The 18,248-nt window shown below is 34.0% G+C and overlaps 1 protein-coding gene across 2 annotated transcripts in view; it reads right to left on the bottom strand.

The window, feature by feature from the left end:
• Positions 1–18,248, bottom strand: part of SMCHD1 (structural maintenance of chromosomes flexible hinge domain containing 1) — a 150,484-nt gene that overhangs the window by 23,960 nt on the left and 108,276 nt on the right. For both annotated transcript variants that reach the window (XM_059138660.1, XM_059138661.1), the window contains 10 exons: positions 17,770–17,857; positions 17,012–17,143; positions 16,016–16,168; positions 10,853–10,979; positions 10,571–10,690; positions 8,932–9,017; positions 8,226–8,348; positions 4,244–4,434; positions 661–770; positions 326–396 (listed from right to left, as the gene is read on the bottom strand). In XM_059138660.1, the coding sequence (XP_058994643.1) occupies positions 326–396; positions 661–770; positions 4,244–4,434; positions 8,226–8,348; positions 8,932–9,017; positions 10,571–10,690; positions 10,853–10,979; positions 16,016–16,168; positions 17,012–17,143; positions 17,770–17,857 (1,201 nt within the window). The remainder of the gene's footprint in view (positions 1–325; positions 397–660; positions 771–4,243; positions 4,435–8,225; positions 8,349–8,931; positions 9,018–10,570; positions 10,691–10,852; positions 10,980–16,015; positions 16,169–17,011; positions 17,144–17,769; positions 17,858–18,248) is intronic.

Genomic DNA, 18,248 nt, shown 5'->3' with positions numbered 1-18,248 from the left:
ACACCAAAGTACATTTCCACAATATTATCTGAGAATAATCTTTTTCCAATAACATCAACAAAAGCAGATCAACTGGCCTGGAGTTTTAGATAATTTCAAATCCCAAAAACATGTCTCATTTAAACTTTTTCTGGGCCCATTCATTCCCATATTGTGCCCAGTTTTATAGTGCTTGTCAATCTGTAGGATGTAAATTGGTTTTGACAAGGTTAGTCATCTGAATATTATCATAAAATTATTTCAAAATAGGGCCTGAACTTGTTAAACTTTAAAAATACACATTAAAATTAGAGCTACAAAATAAAAAATAAATTCAAATACATACCTCTTTTCTATAATGATTGGCAGCATCCAAATTATCCAAAATAATGGTGTCTCCTAACAGCATACCAAACACTAAAAAATACAATAAATTTTAAAAATTATGACATCTTCTTTGGTCATATTAAAATATTAACATATTACAAAATTTTCTTAGAATGGTAACATTAGAATTTTATTTCAATACTTTTCTCTAACAAGAAAAAATAAGAGATTAAAATATCAATAAAACTATAACTTATAAAATAAATAAGAACATAAATTTCCATAACCAGTAATTTGCATATTTGGATTGTAAGTGTAACATCTGTATTAGAAAGTCATCATAATTTCCTTTACCTGTTTCACAATGCTCTACATTATCTGGAAATGTTAACAAATCTCGAGCAAAGACTGGATCTCCAATGGGTTTAAAATACAATCTTCCGTTTCGGTAATGAGGTAGAGGTCTGAATGAAAAGAAATTTTAAAAATATATTAAAACAAATATATATATATATATATATATATATATATATATATATATATATTTTAAGATTTTATTTATTTATTTGACAGATGGAGATAACAAGTAGGCAGAGAGGCAGGCAGAGAGGGAGGAGGAAGCAGGCTTCCTGCTGAGCAGAGAGCCCAATGTGGGGCTCAATCCCAGGACCCTGGGATCATGACCTGAGCCAAAGGCAGAGGCTCTAACCCACTGAGCCACCCAGGCACCCCTAAAACAAATATATATTTCTAATTAAAAAACACAATATAAAAACATATGTATATATTGTTTATCATTATTGTGATCATTTAAATCAATTACCCATCCATAAGTAAAACTCTTAAATGATTAACTATTATGCCCTTCAAAATGAGAATATTTACTATATAAGAATACCTACCTGGTTTTATCTGTTCTACTAAAATCAATACAAACTAACTGCTATTGAGTTTGACAAGGGAAAAAAGAAAAGCAGCCTCTAAAGCTGGCCCTAAATGCGGGTGCCAATAAAATGACTACCTCATGTGGAGAGTGGCCCTAGCATGGACAGGGACGAGGCAAGCAAGGTCAACACAGAGACCCATGTGAGGGAAGTAAATGAGGTACTCTGGCTCCCTGTCCCTTCCCACAGAATACAGAATGACAACTGAAGCCTAGAGACAACAGTGGGTTTCAAGAGGTGGCGGCCGACTAGTGTGTCACAACGTTTCCCTTCCACATGGCGGAGCTTTTCCCACACCTTGAAAGTAGGGGTGCTAGAGGGTAAGGGTGGCTCCAGGAGCCAGTTAACTCAATCCCACTAAGAGCCACAATACCCGGAACAGAAAGGATAACTAGTTTCTAGTGCAAACATTAGCACTAAATACCAAATCCAGACTTTCCCTAAATCAAAGATATTTAACTTGGTCTTCATGGATTCAACTGATAAAAGAAGCCCTCCTAAAGTGAAAAATTATTACAAAAAAAGTATTACTCCTAATGAACACAGCAATTATGATCTGACTGGATTTCCTGTGTTGTTTAAAATGGGTAGTGACCAGTAGCAGGTGGGAGATTTTAGAAGCATCAAGATTTGAGTTCAAATTCTGGTTATTTCCTCAAACTATTTTTAGATTACAAAATGATATACATGTTAGTTTACTAACACAGTAGACTCTTTAATATATTAAAGTTCCTTTTCTCCTTAAGTCCCTACCCACCTATAAAACTTAAAGAGTCTGAGAAAATTATCAATTAATACTGTTCTACATTTTATTTTTTTGTTTTGTTAACCATTTCCTTTCAGTCTTTAAAGGTCAAAATCAGACTATACATAAAATACTTTTAAATTTGGATAAAAAATGCCTAATTGGTTTGCATGGTTATTCCCTAAAAACATTTTAAAAAGTGAATGAGGAAATAATTACTTAAAGAAACCAGATTTATATTAAAATAAGAAAACATTCTAACTAGATAGTCTCTTACATTTCAACTTACTAGCAGTTCCTTCTCTACCTAAATGATGACAGCTTACTTCCCAGGATATAAACAGGAAAAAACACATACATCTATACTCTTACTCCAATTAAAGGAGTTTCATATTTCATCAATGATACAGATCTCTTTCCCACTGTAAAAGCCAAAAATTTGCTTTGGGTTTGTATGTGCCTGTGTTAACTTTGTATACAAATAACATTTACTTGGCAAATTAAAACACAGCCAGCATATATGAGTAAATACACTGAAATACCCACCTTAATGAAGTACACACATTTGTAATGAAGATAAAAATAATATAGATAATTTGACTCACTGCTCAGTTTTAAGCATCTTTTATAGAAACCATTTTATTATCTTTTTTAAAATTAACATATAATGTATTATTAGCCCCAGGAGTACAGGTCTGTGAATCGTTAGGCTTAGACAGTTCCCAGCACTCACCATAGCATATACCCTCCCCAATGTCCATAACCGAACCACCCTCTCCTTACTCCCCTCCCCCCGGCAACCCTCAGTTTATTTTGTGAGATTAAGAGTCTCTCATAGTTTGTCTCCTTCCCAATCCCATCCCATTTTTTCCTTCTCTACCTCCCAAACCCCCCACTTTGCCTCTCAAATTCCTTATATCAGGGAGATCATATGATAATTGTCTTTCTCTTACTGACTTACTTCACTCAGCATAATACCGTCTATGTCGTTGCAAGTGGCAAGATTTCCTTTCTTTTGATGGCTGCATAGTATTCCATTGTATATACAGACCACATCTTCTTTACCCATTTATCTGTTGATGGACAGCTAGGTTTGGCTATTGTGGACATTGCTGCTATAAACATTCGGGTGCACATGCCCCTTCGGATCACTACATTCATATCTTTAGGATAAATACCCAGTAGTGCGATTGCTGGGTCATAGGGCAGTTCTATTTTCAACTTTCTGAGGAACCTCCATGCTGTTTTCCAGAGTGGCTGCACCAGCTTGCATTCCCACCAACAGTGCAGGAGGGTTCCCCTTTATAGAAGCCATTTTAAAATTAAGCACTTTGTTAACAGACGACATACAAATGGCTAACAGACAACATGAAAAAATGCTCAACATCACTAGCCATCAGGGAAATACAAATCAAAACCACAACGAGATACCACCTTACACCAGTTGGAATGGCAAAAATTAACAAAACAGGAAACAACAAATGTTGGTGAGAATCTAGAGAAAGGGGAACCCTCTTACACTACTGATGAGAATGCATGCTGGTAGCCACTCCAGAAAACAGTATGGAGATTCCTCAATATATTTAAAAATAGAGCTACACTATGACCCAGCAATTACAGTACTAGTTATTTACCCCAAAGACAGAGATGTAGTGAAAAGAAGGGGCACATGCACCCCAATGTTCATAGCAGCAGCGTCCACAATAGCCAAACTGTGGAAAGAGCAGAGATGCCCTTTAACAGATGAATGGATAAATGAAGATGTGGTCCATATCTACAACGGAATATTACTTAGCCATCAGACAGGATGAATACCCACCATTTGCATCCACATGGATGGGACTGGAAGGAATTATGCTAAGTGAAATAAGTCAAGCAGAGAAAGACAATTATCATACGGTTTCACTCATATGTGGAACAGAAGGAATAGCATGGAGGACCGTAGGGGAAGGGAGGGAAATCTGAAGGGGGAGAAATCAGACAGGGAGATGAACCATGAAAGACTGTGGAACCCGGGAAACAAACTGAGGGTTTCAGAGGGGAAGGATTAGCAAACAGGAGTGATGGGCATTAAGGAGGGCATGTGTTGTGATGAGCACTGGGTGTTATATGTAACTAATGAATCACTGAATACTGTATCAAAAAATAATGATGCACTATATGCTGGCTAACTGAACACAATAAAAATAAATTTAAAAAAAAGAAAAAGATATTTCAGAAAAAAATTACTCCCACTTTTTTTCCTAACCTTTTCCAATCTGGAAGAGTCTTCTTATAAATAGAATCCAGGGGCAACACCTGCTGACGACCTTGGGTTTCATCATAGATACGACGTGCGGCATCAGTGGTCAGAGTGACAACACAGTCCATGTCACTTGCCAGATGCCAAGAAATAACCATTGCAGCTCTATCATCTTCAATTTGTGCCAGGTGTGCAATCTATAAGCCATTTTTAAAAATCAAGTAAAAAACTTTTATATATATAAAAATTTGATATTAAGTATCTTAAAAGCCCACAACTAAACAGCAAAAACTTTTCTGAAATACATGAATTAACAAGAAATTCTCAAGCTATAGAAACATACTGGCTTGAATAGTAAACGTCTATTCTGCTATTAAATTTTGGAAAAACTCTTCTACAAATTAAACTCCTGTAAATTTTAGAAATGAGCATGTAAAAATATTTAGAATGTTATCGGCTAGTTGATGATGTATATTTTTCATAGTTGAGAGGTCTACTATTGAACTATGTCTTAATTGATAAAGTAACCATAAAATGCATTTAAATAATATACACATACAATAGACAGAAGATTAAGATTCAATTAAAAATACAGTTATATATCATACCTTTCTAAATAGATATCTTACTCCAATATTACAGTATTTCTTTCCAAAAACAAATCTAAGCATGACAAATAAGAACCATATTCTGCTTGTAAGAACACAAAGAAACTCAGGGTGGGCAGCCACTCTCCTATTTACAAATACTTTGGTCACAAGCATTCTTTTTTTTTTTTTTTTTTTTAGATTTTATTTATTTATTTGACAGAGATCAGAAGCAGGCTCCCTGCTGAGCAGAGAACCCCATGTGGGGCTTGATCCCAGGACCCTGAGATCATAACCTAAGCAGAGGCTTAACCCGCTGAGCCCACCCAGGTGCCCCGGTCACAAGCATTCTTGCTCAAAGTCTAACAAGATTGAAATTTTGAGGCCAATCAAAACCTCATTTACTATACTGGTATAGTTACATTTATCCTTTATTTTTAACTGTCCATTTTGCAAAAACCTGCCCTAGCAATGAAAATATGTCACTGTTGGAAACATCACAATGTCTACTCTTGTATTCCAATTATCTAAATGTTAGTGGAATAAAGGTAAAAAGAGAGACAAGCAAAGAAACTAGTACATGTAAATTAAGATGAAAAAAGTGTTCCAGCAGAGGAAGGATTAAAAGAGGCAAATCAAAGTGATTGATCTCATTTTACATGTGACCACAAGTGCTAGGACATCTATCCCCTTTGTGGTTGTTCACAAGTACACTAATCTTATAAATAAGTTCATTTCCTTTTTAAAGATTTATTTATCTATTTTCAGACAGAGAGAAAGTGTGCATGCACATGCACAGGGAGGGGGGAGGGGGGTAAAGGAAGAGGGAGAATCCCAAGTAGACTCTCCACTCAACACGGCTTTATCTCACAACCCCCAGATCATGACCTGAGCTAAAATCAAGAGTCAGATGCTTAACCAACTGAGCCACCCTGGCGGCTCATAGGGTAATTCTATCTAAGTAAAGCTGTGAGTGGATGCCCTCACTAGGCTCCCTAACATTACACCTTCTCCATAAACTTTCAGGTGATACAAAGTATATATACAGTATTTTCTTTTCGGAAAGGAGACATCAGCTCACTATTTTCACTTGTGTACCATATACAATGTTCTGTTCATTCAAGCCTTTACTACCTTTTCAGCTTCTTTGAGCCTACCCTAGCCATTTTTTATGGATGTTATGAATGTTTCCTCAGGGATAGGAAATTAATGGCAATTAAATGAAAGAAATACAAACGGGATTTCAAGGTATTTGGAATTAAGGAGGGCAAGACTAAAACATCCAATTATAAAAATAAAAGCAAAACAAATTATATAGTCTAGTGGAAACCTCCTCTTGTCCCTTACTACATTCCACAATTATTTATTCTAGTTTTAGAATAAATACCAGGAAGAATTTTTTAAAAGAGGAATCAATGAAGATTAAGCATGATTTGAAGGGAGTGGAAAACTTTCTCTTGATGGTAAGGAGAGGGCTCGTACTCTGAGAGGACAGAGGAGAACCTACATAAAATGAGATTTCAAAGATTTCCCCCAGATTTTTAAAAGGGAAGACTTTAAAATATATTTCTTCTGCTAAAATTTATTTTATGCTTTGGTAAAATCTTACCTATTAAGAATTTTGCATCAAATAAACACTTAAAGTAGAATGTCAGTACCTAAAAGCAGGCTAACTATAGATATCTATATGCTTAAATAGTAGGACTGCTTCTTTTATAAAGACTGCTTCTTTCTGTAAATTCTTAAAATTGGTCCGAGGAAAAACAATTTTAAAAAATACAAATCAGAATCTTGTTTTTCAATTTATAAATTTACATCTTAATTTTTCAATTTTCATATTTGGGGTTTAAATAATAATGCAACATGGTTTCGATCTTTAACATGGCTACACACTTTTAGAGTAACCAGTTTCCTCTATTTTTACTGTGTAGTTGGCTTGTGATGTTAGGGAGCCACTTATAAAGAAACTACAACAGACTCTGGAGTCAGGGAAACCTTGGTTTACATCTAAGTTCTGCCCCTTACTAACTATATATTGACAATTAAGTTCTCTGAATTTCAATATCCTCATGCAAAAACTAGAAACACTAAAAAACTCATATAGTGGGCGCCTGGGTGGCTTAGTGGTTAAGCCGCTGCCTTCGGCTCAGGTCATGATCTCAGGGTCCTGGGATCGAGTCCTGCATCGGGCTCTCTGCTCAGCAGGGAGCCTGCTTCCTCCTCTCTCTCTCTCTCTGCCTGCCTCTCTGCCTACTTGTGATTTCTCTCTGTCAAATAAATAAATAAAATCTTAAAAAAAAAAAAAAAACTCATATAGTGGTTATAAAAGTAGTATGTACATAGCCATAAAGAACAGTGATTAACAATCAGACTTTGGAATCAGATTGCCTGGGTTTGAGTCTGCACTCTGCCATTTACTTGCTTGCTATGTAATCTTGAGCGAGTTTTTTCAAATCTTTCTGTACCTCGGTTTCAGTTTCCTCAGTTTTAAAACAGAGGTAAAAGCAGAAAGGGGAAATGTATATTATGGAAAAGTTTAAGAAGTAAAACACAGATACATATAATACCACAAATCTTAATACCATCAAAAACTGGTGCTGGGGACACCTATAGGAAACACTTTCTAGGGGTGCCTGAGTGACTCAGTCACTAAGCGTCTGCCTTCGGCTAAGGTCATGATACCAGGGTCCTGGAAGAGCGCTCCACAGCAGGCTTTCTGCTCAGCAGGGGGCCTCCTTCTCCTTCTGCCCCTCCCCCTGCTTGTGCTTGCTTTCTCTCTCTTACTATGTTATGTAGGTAAATAAAATCGTAAAAAAAAACCAAACCCAAAACACTTTCTACAAAATAGAATGTTCAGGATTGAATAATCATTAAGATAAAAATGAAAATACAATCCATTTGACAGAAGGTAAAACCAGAGAAGCAAAGAATTAAAGAAAGAATGGTACTTTTTTGGAAGTAAATATGTATGAAGTTTTTTATTCATTGTTGTCTTTTCTTAAATTCTAGGAGTATCCCAGAACTCACTTTCTAACAATATAAGACTCAGAAAAATTCTTATCTTTTTCTTTTGTTGTCTCACTGAAATTTGAGTCATATGGAAAGGTCTTGGTTACCTATAAAGTTGTATGACATGAAAGGATCTGAATAGATAACAAGCCTTGGACTGAGACATGTTAATTTCTGCTGCAGCCCTCAACAGTAAATAAGAATTATGGAGCTGTGCATTTCAGCTTTAAATTCTGCTAAATCCCTGGTACTGTAATAATAACAACTAATTTATGGGAAAAATGAAAAAGTACAAAGAAATGGACATTATTATTGAAATGTCCCATCAAAACACATTTTAGACAAAGCAACATAATAAAATGTACTGCCTCTTAATAGGCTTAAACACAAACCTTTCCCAAAACATCTCCACTGCCTTTAGTATAGTTTGGAAGAGTACATGATCTTCTCGGTTTTTTCCTCAGTTCTTCCTGTTCTGATAACTTTCTTTTCAAAAGTGCTTCAATGTGTGGCATCTATAATTTGAAAAGAAAAATTAACTACAAGTAAATTACTCCTGTACTAGACAGCCATAATGACAGCAGAGAAAAATCAATAATTTGGACAACTCAAGAACATAAAGTTATTAGACAGGCATTACTTTAAAAGAATGTGGTTATAGTGATGCAAAACTTTCACCTTACTAACTTTATCTTAGTTAGAAAATACACAACCTACCATAGGACTTCTTTGCAACTTTATACACATAAAAAAGGTTAAGTTTTTAAAAAACTCTATTGTCACTTTCTCTCATTTTCTTTGCCACCACATATACTTACGAAATCCCTTCAATGAAGTTCTCAATTTGGTGTATTATTAATTTCATTTATTGGGATCATTACATTAGAAATACAAACTCTAATTTCTTTGAGAAAAGTATTCTATCATTTTGTTAGCCCCTTCTAATGTCTAGTAAGTGACTAGACTATAATCCACATGTCTTAGAACCCCTCAAAGCAAAAGTGCCCATAACACTGTAAATAAAAAATGAATGATAAAAAAAATTATGGATTAGAATTTAATTAAGAAAAATCTTTCACATATACATGGAAACTATACCTGTTGTGTTGTAGGAATGTCAATATTATGTGTTTTTAGTTCATTTTGCAACTGAGCCTCTTTTAATTTTGCTTCTTCAACTTGGCCTAAAATTAAAAACAAAAAACAAACAAACCTACATCAATTTGTAATAATCTCCAAAATATGGTTTTTGAAAAATATTTTTAATCTCTTGGGTTTTTTTTCTCCTTATAATGAGTGATGCTAAAGTAAAAAAACCCAAGTGACTATTTTAGAAATTCAAAATGAAACTAAAAGTCTAAAATTAAGATTTGGATCTAATACACAAAAATGAGAAACAAGATGTGGTTTTATAAAACCAAAATTTGGTTTAAGGTAGTTAAGGAAGATATTATATATATTAATACTGCAAACTCCAAGTAATCTTAGAGAAATTGTTTAATCCTAATCCACATGACTATATATAACATACATAATCGCTTAAGTCTGAGACAAGAACCAAATAAGACTTTATATATATATATATATACATATATATATATATATTTACTTATTTTTTTAAATGGACAGACAGATATCACAAGTAGGCAGAGAGGCAGGCAGAGAGAAAGAAGGGGAAGCAGGCTTCCTGCTGAGCAGAGAGCCCAATGTGGGGCTCGATCCCAGGACTCTGAGATCATGACCCGTGCAGAAGGCAGAGGCTTAACCCACTGAGCCACCCCGGCACCCTCAAATAGGACTTTATAAAAAGAATCTTTAGTGCTACTACTGATGTATTATCTCATCATCCTGCTTAGCTCCCATTGTCCTCTAAATATCATTGGATATACAAAAGTGAGTACTTTGAGGCAGGCAGTACATTTGTCAGTTAATAGATCAAAAATTTCAAGTATGTAATTAACACAAAGACAAAACCATAGCAAAAAAAAAAAAAAGTCTGACAAATGGAAAAAGAAACCACAATGCCTTGTTTTAATAGTCTATAAAGTTTGGGTGGCTCAGTGGGTTAAGCCGCTGCCTTCGGCTCAGGTCATGATCTCCGGGTCCTGGGATCGAGTCCCGCGTCCGGCTCTCTGCTCAGCGGGGAGCCTGCTTCCTCCTCTCTCTCTCTCTCTGCCTGCCTCTATGCCTACTTGTGATCTCTCTCTGTCAAATAAATAAATAAAATCTTTTTAAAAAATTGCAACAAACATTGTGCATAAAGTCACATATTTCTATATATTGTGTGCTGCCCTGTACAGCTCCATAGTGTGACATACTGCAGGTATTTTAAGTAAAATACACATAGTCCCATGATTCAAATTGAAAATCAAATTACATGTCATTTCTCCAGTAATACTGTCTCTCAATACCTTCAGCCAGGACTTGGAATTAGATATAAATATTACCATCATGTCAAAAGCCTTAATTTTCCACAGAGATTTCTAATAAAAAATCTCAAATTTTTATAGGTAAGCAGGATATAAATTTATTTAAAGTGATGGAATACATCATTAGGTCAAATGACAAAGAATATAAGCAATCATTACTGTCTTACTTCCTTACATCACTGAAGCGTTCTGCAGTTTTTCTGTAGTCCAGGAAAGAAGACAATTTTTGTGTTTCATGGTCTCAATCTTCTGTCTTACCATTTCCCAAAGCCTAATTTTTTACTACATTTGAATACAAAATGACTTACACTTCATTTCATCAAGAAGCTGGTTGCTGGCTTCAAATAAACTTCTATACACTGTAATATTCTTAGATAACTGGTCCTTTTCTTTTGTAAGTGCTGCCATTTGTTGCTGCTTCTTAACATCTAAGAAAAACATTCAGATCATTCAAACAATTCTAAAATTGTGACCTCTCCAAAGCATGTCATATCATGATTAGGTAACTAATAAATACCCTGTTAATGGAAAGCAAAAATAAAAAAGTACCACAAACATAAGGAAAATCCTCTATTTTCCTAAAAACTTACCATTGTAAAACATAAACGGTAGGATATATGGTTCTAATGTTCTTGATAGAGCTGGTAGCTGAGGCTCAAATATAATAAAATATTCAGTACTATCCCTTCCAGGACTATTTTCTGCCAGCACTAGATTCTGTAAAAAGAAAAGAGCAGTTAAGGAAAACAAGATTTAAAATAGTATGTGTCAACATATAAATGTTATGTATCTCATTGTATGTTTCCAAGTTAAGTGGTAAATTTCAAAAAGACAATAGGCATTGACTGATCCTTAAGATTCATTAACATTCATTAAAACATCAGAACCACCTAAAACACAAAACCTTACCTCTTGGTATTGGTTTGAAAGCCAAATGATCTTATCAATGAATAGATTATACAAAAATTATATGTAATAGACAATTATTTTTTTTAAAAAGTATCTTTTCCTTTGGAGCAGAAGTATCAATGGCCACTTACGATCTTGACCTGCAGTCTTTTTGATGCCAACCTTTAAGAAGTTGAAGAAGTGCTGAAACACCTTATGGTATAAAAGTTATAAAAACAATCACAAAGACATGCCCAAAGCCCAATGCTGAGTTTAAGTTACAGCTGTTACCATGGAAGTAGACCCACGAGTCCCAGGTGACCAAACAAGAGGTCCTAAAAAGCTCCAAAGATTTTTTTTTTTAATTGTATTGTCTTCATTAATGCACAAACAAAACACTTTTAATACAATTTAGCTTAAGACCACAGCATGTAACAAGTAAATATTACGAATATATTTACATCCTAAATTATTTTAACATTCTTTACAGAAAATAATAGATACTAGCTATTTTATTTTTTAGACCAGTACAAATCATAGATAGAGAAGTAGAATTTTTTTAACAATCGAAATCCATAAAACACTGTAGGACAATTCATGAAATGAAATTATAAATTACAGATAACAATTCTTTTCTTTCCAAGAAATACAGACTACAAGCCCACCATTAAACCAAACTGCAATCACACTTAAGTTTCTGAAAGCTATTTTCAATGTATTTACATGAATATAAACACATTAAAAATAAAATACTGTTCACATTTTTAAAATGTACACTTTATAGTTCAGCAGTTTGCTACCAGAAATCAATCCAATTTGTTGATCAATGCAGGTGAATGTTTAGATACCAATTTGTAAAATTTATGCACAGTATAAGTAGATGGTACTATATCCTTTCACTTAAAATTGCTTAAAAAATTTTAACTACTATTTATATAGCAGAGAAAGTATCTTTCAGTATTTCTCTGAGTGTTTCCTAGAATAATGAGAAAAGGACTCATCAAAAACAGTTTATTTTAATAGGTAATATCAAATTTCCCTTCAAAAAGTCTGTCAATTTATCTTCTCATCATTAGTGTGTAAGACTATCTAGTTTCCCTGAAGCTGGCCAACAGTTCATTATCAAGTTCTTTTCCCCCAAGTTTTTTAATCCCAAAATGGATTAAAAGGAACCAGTCATTTAAACTAGCACTTCCCTGATTGGTACTAAGGCCATGCTTTTTGTTTACTGGTCCTTTATATTTTCCCTTCTATTAACTGCTTGTTCATAGTCTTCTCTATGTTTTACTTTAAAAATTACTTTGTTTTTCTACTAAATTTTTTTCTTATTGATTTGCAGGAAGTTCTTTAGGAGATTTAAAAATATGTTTAATGTACCTAGTCCTATATTGGGGTGTGGGCATAGCAATATTTCTACTTAATTAAAAAAATATTTTTTTTATTGTGTGGTAGATAATGAATCTCTCTACATACCCAAGATCCAGGGTCAATAATTATCAATATATTGCCATTGTTCTTTTAAATCTGTTTAAGATACAGTTATAATAAAAGTTTTAAATTTTTATGTAGTTAAATATAAAATCTTTTCCTTTATGTCTTGTTTAAGGAGGCCTTTCTTATTTCAGAGGTTTATACTTTGCAATTTCTGATGCATAACTTACCAAGGAGAAACATGAAAGAAATAAAAAGAACTGGAGTCCATAATAGGATCCAAGCACAAATGGGAATTTGGAATATGAGAAATGAACAAATACATAGCAGAATAAAACTGAGGCACCTTTTTTAGAAATTTCCAGATCTAAGTAAGCAAATAATATAGAGAATCTGAAAATAGTTAACAAACTTTAACAGTAAGTTTAGATTATAACTTAAAGAAAACAGTACACATTCTTTTCAAGCAAACATGGAACATATTATGTCCTGAGCCAATATTTCCTAAATGTTCATATTGTTGAGAATTACCTGCTTGATAAATAAGAGCCCAGAGCCCTAACCTAGACTTACTAAATCAATGTATGAGTCAGAAGCCAAGGAGGACTGTTTTCTGCTTGATATTCAGTGTGGTATTAGGAACCTCTAGTGGAAATTCATATGTATGACACAAAGCCTTGATTCTACATGCAGGTGCAAGGAAACAGTTTAAGTCACCATCTTAACTTCACAAATGTATATAGCTGGGGGTAGCAATTTCAAATGTCTACATGGGGCCGGGAGCGGGGGAAGTGCCGAGGAAACAGGACAAAGGTAGGGTAGGCTAGGTGTAATCTTCCAACACAAACTTACTTTTGCACGTTTAACATGTCTCCCTTTGCCTTTGTTCAACATGTGGCTTTCATTACCTAATTTTTGTTAGGGTACAATAAAATTTCCCTTTACTCTCTACTGTAATAAAAGTGAAGGAACAAGTGTGAAAACAAGTAACAAATGGCACTTGGCCCTCAGTGTCAAGAGATGAAAAGAAGTGACATGAATACAAATGACGGGAAAATCTTTCTGTCGTAAAAGAATCATGGTCTAGTATTGCCAGGTTTTTAGAATTCTCCAAATACATCAGAAATGCAGACTGTTACGTTAAAAACTCTATAACTTTAAATACTGGAAACTAAACTAAGTGAGATAAAAACATTGGGGGTAGAGGACACTGGGGAGGGAATGTGCTAGAATGAGCACTGGATATTATATAAGACTGACCAATCAGACCTGTACCCCTGAAAAAAATATATTATATAATTAAATAAGTTTAAATTAAAAACAAAAAAACAAACAAAAAAAAGGAAATGCTGTAGGGGTGCCTGGATGGCTCACTCAGTTGGGCGTCCAACTCTTGGTTGCAGCTCAGGTCATGATCTCAGGTCCTGGGCTTGAGCACCTTGGGGGGCTCTGCTCAGTGGAGTCTGAGGATTCTTTCTCCCTCTCTCTCCCTGCATCGACTCTTCCCCATGCTCTCTCCCTCGAATAAATAAATCTTTTTAAAAAGGGTGGGGAGTCGCCTGGGTGGCTCAGATGCCTAATCAGCTGCCTTCGGCTCAGGTCAATCCCAGGGTCCTGTGATCAAGCCCCATGTTTGGCTCTCTCCTAGAGTGGACCCTGCTTCTCCCTCTGCCGCTATTACCCCTGCTTGTGTTCGTTCTCTCTCTGCCAAACAAATAAATAAAATCTTAAAAAAAAAAAAATACTGTAATGGTCTCTCACTGATAGACCAACCAACACATCTACTGTAAGGCAGGTACAAGCTGTCAGGCTCCCCAACTGTAAGCCTAATGTTATTAAAACAATGCGGTATTGGCACTGGTTTAGATATAAAGATGAATAATAACAATAAAAAAAAAAGGTGACACTTCAAATTAATAAAATGGATAATTATTCAATAAATAATACCAAGAGATTAGGTTAGTGAATTTGAAAAAAAATGCAAAAATAAAATCCAGACAAATCAAAGATTAAAGGCGTAAGAATACTAGGGCAAGAACTGTGAATTCAATCCTCCCTCCACTCCAATATAAACAAAGCTAAAATCTAAAGGACAAACTCAGGAAAATGTAATTATATACAAAAGAGCATGAATATCTTTAATATAAAATTTAAGAAAATGATGAACATTACAAAAGAAAAAGCACCAAGGGACAATCCTAAAAAGATTAAGAATAGGAACAATGTTCAACCTTACTAGTAAAAAAGTATTTTTTGAAATATAGGCAACTTGGGTTAGAATTCCAAAAATCATTCATATTTAGGGTTGGTAACATTATGTCAGACAACACACATATTTCTGGTGGGAATAAAAATTGAACAGCAATTAGCAATAACTAACTACCAGAAGGCTTAAAATGAACATATCTCGCCACCAATTTTACTTCTAGTAATTTCTTTCTTTTTTTTTTTTTAAGATTTTATTTATTTGAGAGAGATCACAAGTAGGCAGAGAGGCAGGCAGAGAGATAGAGGAGGAAGCAGGCTCCCTGCTGAGCAGAGACCCTGACGCAGGACTCAATCCCAGGACCCCGAGATCATGACCTGAGCTGAAGGCAGAGACTTAACCTACTGAGCCACCCAGGCACTCCTCTCGTAATTTCTTAAGGAAACAATCAGACATGCAAAAGGATACACACCAGAAGAAACCTGATGAAAAGCACTATTGGTAAAAACAAGTTTTGGAAAGAAACTTAGGACTGATCAAATAAATTACGATCATCAGTACAATGATGTAGGTTTATACATACCAATAAAGACATCAAAGATGTGTTAAATAAAATTTTTATAAGAGCAGAGTTCTAGTATATTAATATTTTACATCCCACCCATGTATATAAATCATATACACACAGGGTATCCATGCAGTATTTGTGTATATACATAAAAGTCTGGAAAATAACTAAATTGCTAATCATTACCTCTGAAGGGTGATAAAATAGTGATTGTTTTTTAAGTGTTTGCACCGTGTATTTTTTATACAAGTAAAAATTTCCATTTTGAAAAAAAAGAGTAACAAAGATAAGCTGTTTTGTTAATTTTTTCTCTTTATGTATACATTTTACCCAGGCTAAGTTATATTCTTTTTCTATCCACAGAATGGTAACTTTTAAATATATGAATACATGAATGTATTATCACTGAAGCTAAAAATCATTACAGAGAGAACAGTCATCCGCAGGGAAAAAGAGGTTCTTGCTCAAAGTAATAATAATCCCGGGGGTTTAATTTGTAAGAGTTTACAGCAAAATCACAAAGTATTTCCACTCACTTTCTAATTTAATGGTAACTTAGAATATTTTCATAGTTATACATACAAAAGAATAGGTATTATAATATTGTGGTTTAAAGTATTAAATACAGTAATATTATCTATCAGAAGATGTAAAAATTACCGTAATTTCAGCTGAACCTTTCACAAAGGGAAATTCGAGTGTTCTCACTTTCCCGATAAACAGTGGTGTATCCGTATCTTCCTCATTAGAACCTTTAATGGTAGCTACTACAGTGCCAACCAAATCAATTCCAGTATGATTGTTATAGTTATCCTTCAAGTAAACAATAAAAAACTAATTAGAAGAACAAGAAGATTAATTCCAGAAAAGGACATGATCATATCAGAAAATACAATATAAGCCCTAAATATTCAATTGGTCATTCTTATTTCCAAGCACAGAATTCAGTTCTCAGATTAAGAGCTCCAAGGGCAGGAAATAATCCCAGGCTTCCATCTAATATAATGACTTATAATTTTCTGTATCAAAAGGACTCCCATTTTAAAATTCCAACTTGTTACATACTCTATTGATCTGGGGGAAGAGAAGAATGATTCACTTGTCTAAAACACCAAAACACACACACCCCCCAACACACAAAAAATTGAGAGAAGCATCCCACCAGGAAAATTTCCCACAAAGGTGAAGTCTCACTACTGTGTTTTATATGCTTCTAATAACAGATTTGGCAACTTTATTGCTGATTTTTCTCCCAATAATCAGAAGTTTGAGGAGCTCACTATGATCAATCATCAGAGCAGATCTCTTAAAAAATAATTACTTCTTTCTCATCAGTGAAATAGACACTGAGGATTCAATTTACCTCACACAAATTCGTAATACATACTGGAAATAGGGGATTAAAGAAAGGTATGTATTAAGGTAGGCAGGCAAATTTCTGCATTTTTGAGTCTGTTCTACTTGGTATACCTGGATGTGCTGTATGTATACATTCTCTGTATTAAAATACAAAGGTGTTTATATTTCATTCATCCACACAAATTTTCCCTATAACTTTAAACTGAATAATTAAGATCTGACTCTATAAGTAACTATTTTGCATACTAGAAATAATTTTTGTTACTCTTTGCAACTTTGGAAGTAAATAAACATTACCGTAATAGTAAGATGTAAATCTTTGACCAAGGTCCTACTGGCAACGGAGCGAACATTTGAAACAGCTGGTGTAGCTGGCTGAATTTTAGGAACTAACTTCACAGGTTGATTAGGCAGAACATCAACTATAATCTTACGTAACAAAAACAGCATTGCGATTAAAAATATATTGATGATTCGGTATATAAGAGTAAGACAAGACATAATGTTAGCATATACTAAACAAAATGCAATCTTACATTCTGAAATAGATTTCCATTAATCTCCTAAACCTAATCAACTTACTTTTTAAAATTAAAAAAAAAAAAAAAAAAAAAGGTTTATCAGAGATAAACTTAGGTTGTTAACAGCCATCTAAGAACAAATTTAGGGGATTTCAAAATATGGTAATTTGGTACACTAACCTATTGAATGGCAATGATGTATATCAAAACTACCTTAAACTTCATTATCCAGAATTCTAATACACAAAATGTTATTAAACTGAAAGTTTTTCATGTATGGTTGACAGAAGCAACCTTACCATGATATACACGAAAATGCTTACTGGACTCTTCAAAATAAAGAGAAATGGAAAAGTAACTTCCACAAATGGTCATATTCATCAACATATATTCCTAAAATTACATTATTTGTATTTTATTATCAATAATTAATTGTATCCAATAATTAATTCACCTTTAAACAAAACCATTTCATTCCTATACTAAGCAAGAAAATGTGAAACTAACTATGGTATATAAAAAGAGTAAGCAAACCTGTTCACTGTTAAGAATATTTGCTTTATCCATCATAAACCCAAACTGGATACAGTATGTTCCCACTTTGTTAGGAATTGCTTTATCCCTATGTTAGAAAGAAAGAGATAAGATTACTATCAACATTTAAATAAGGGGGGAAGGAATTCAAATCATCAACATTTCTGTTCTTTCCACAAAAAGTCAATGAATAAAAAAATAATTACTATTACTACATTCACCTTTATTTAACAAATATTTCCTGTAATACCAGGCTTTACCAATTTTTCAAACCCAAACAAAGACCATAAAATGAAAACTAAGAAGAAAAAAGAAAAAGAAATCCATAATAGGTACATCATAGTAAAATTGTTGAAAACAAAACTCAAAACAACCAAAGAAGAATGGAAATAATTACTTTTCAATGTAACAATAAGGTTGGGTTGCCTCATGGTACACCTAGTTTTGGCTCAGGCTGTAATCTCAGGGTCTTGAGATCA

This window comes from Mustela lutreola, chromosome 11, assembly GCF_030435805.1.
Source record: "Mustela lutreola isolate mMusLut2 chromosome 11, mMusLut2.pri, whole genome shotgun sequence".
In the NCBI taxonomy this organism is placed as follows: domain Eukaryota; kingdom Metazoa; phylum Chordata; class Mammalia; order Carnivora; family Mustelidae; genus Mustela; species Mustela lutreola.
Note: the sequence above shows the minus strand (reverse complement) of the source record. Positions and strands in the feature narration are given on the sequence as shown.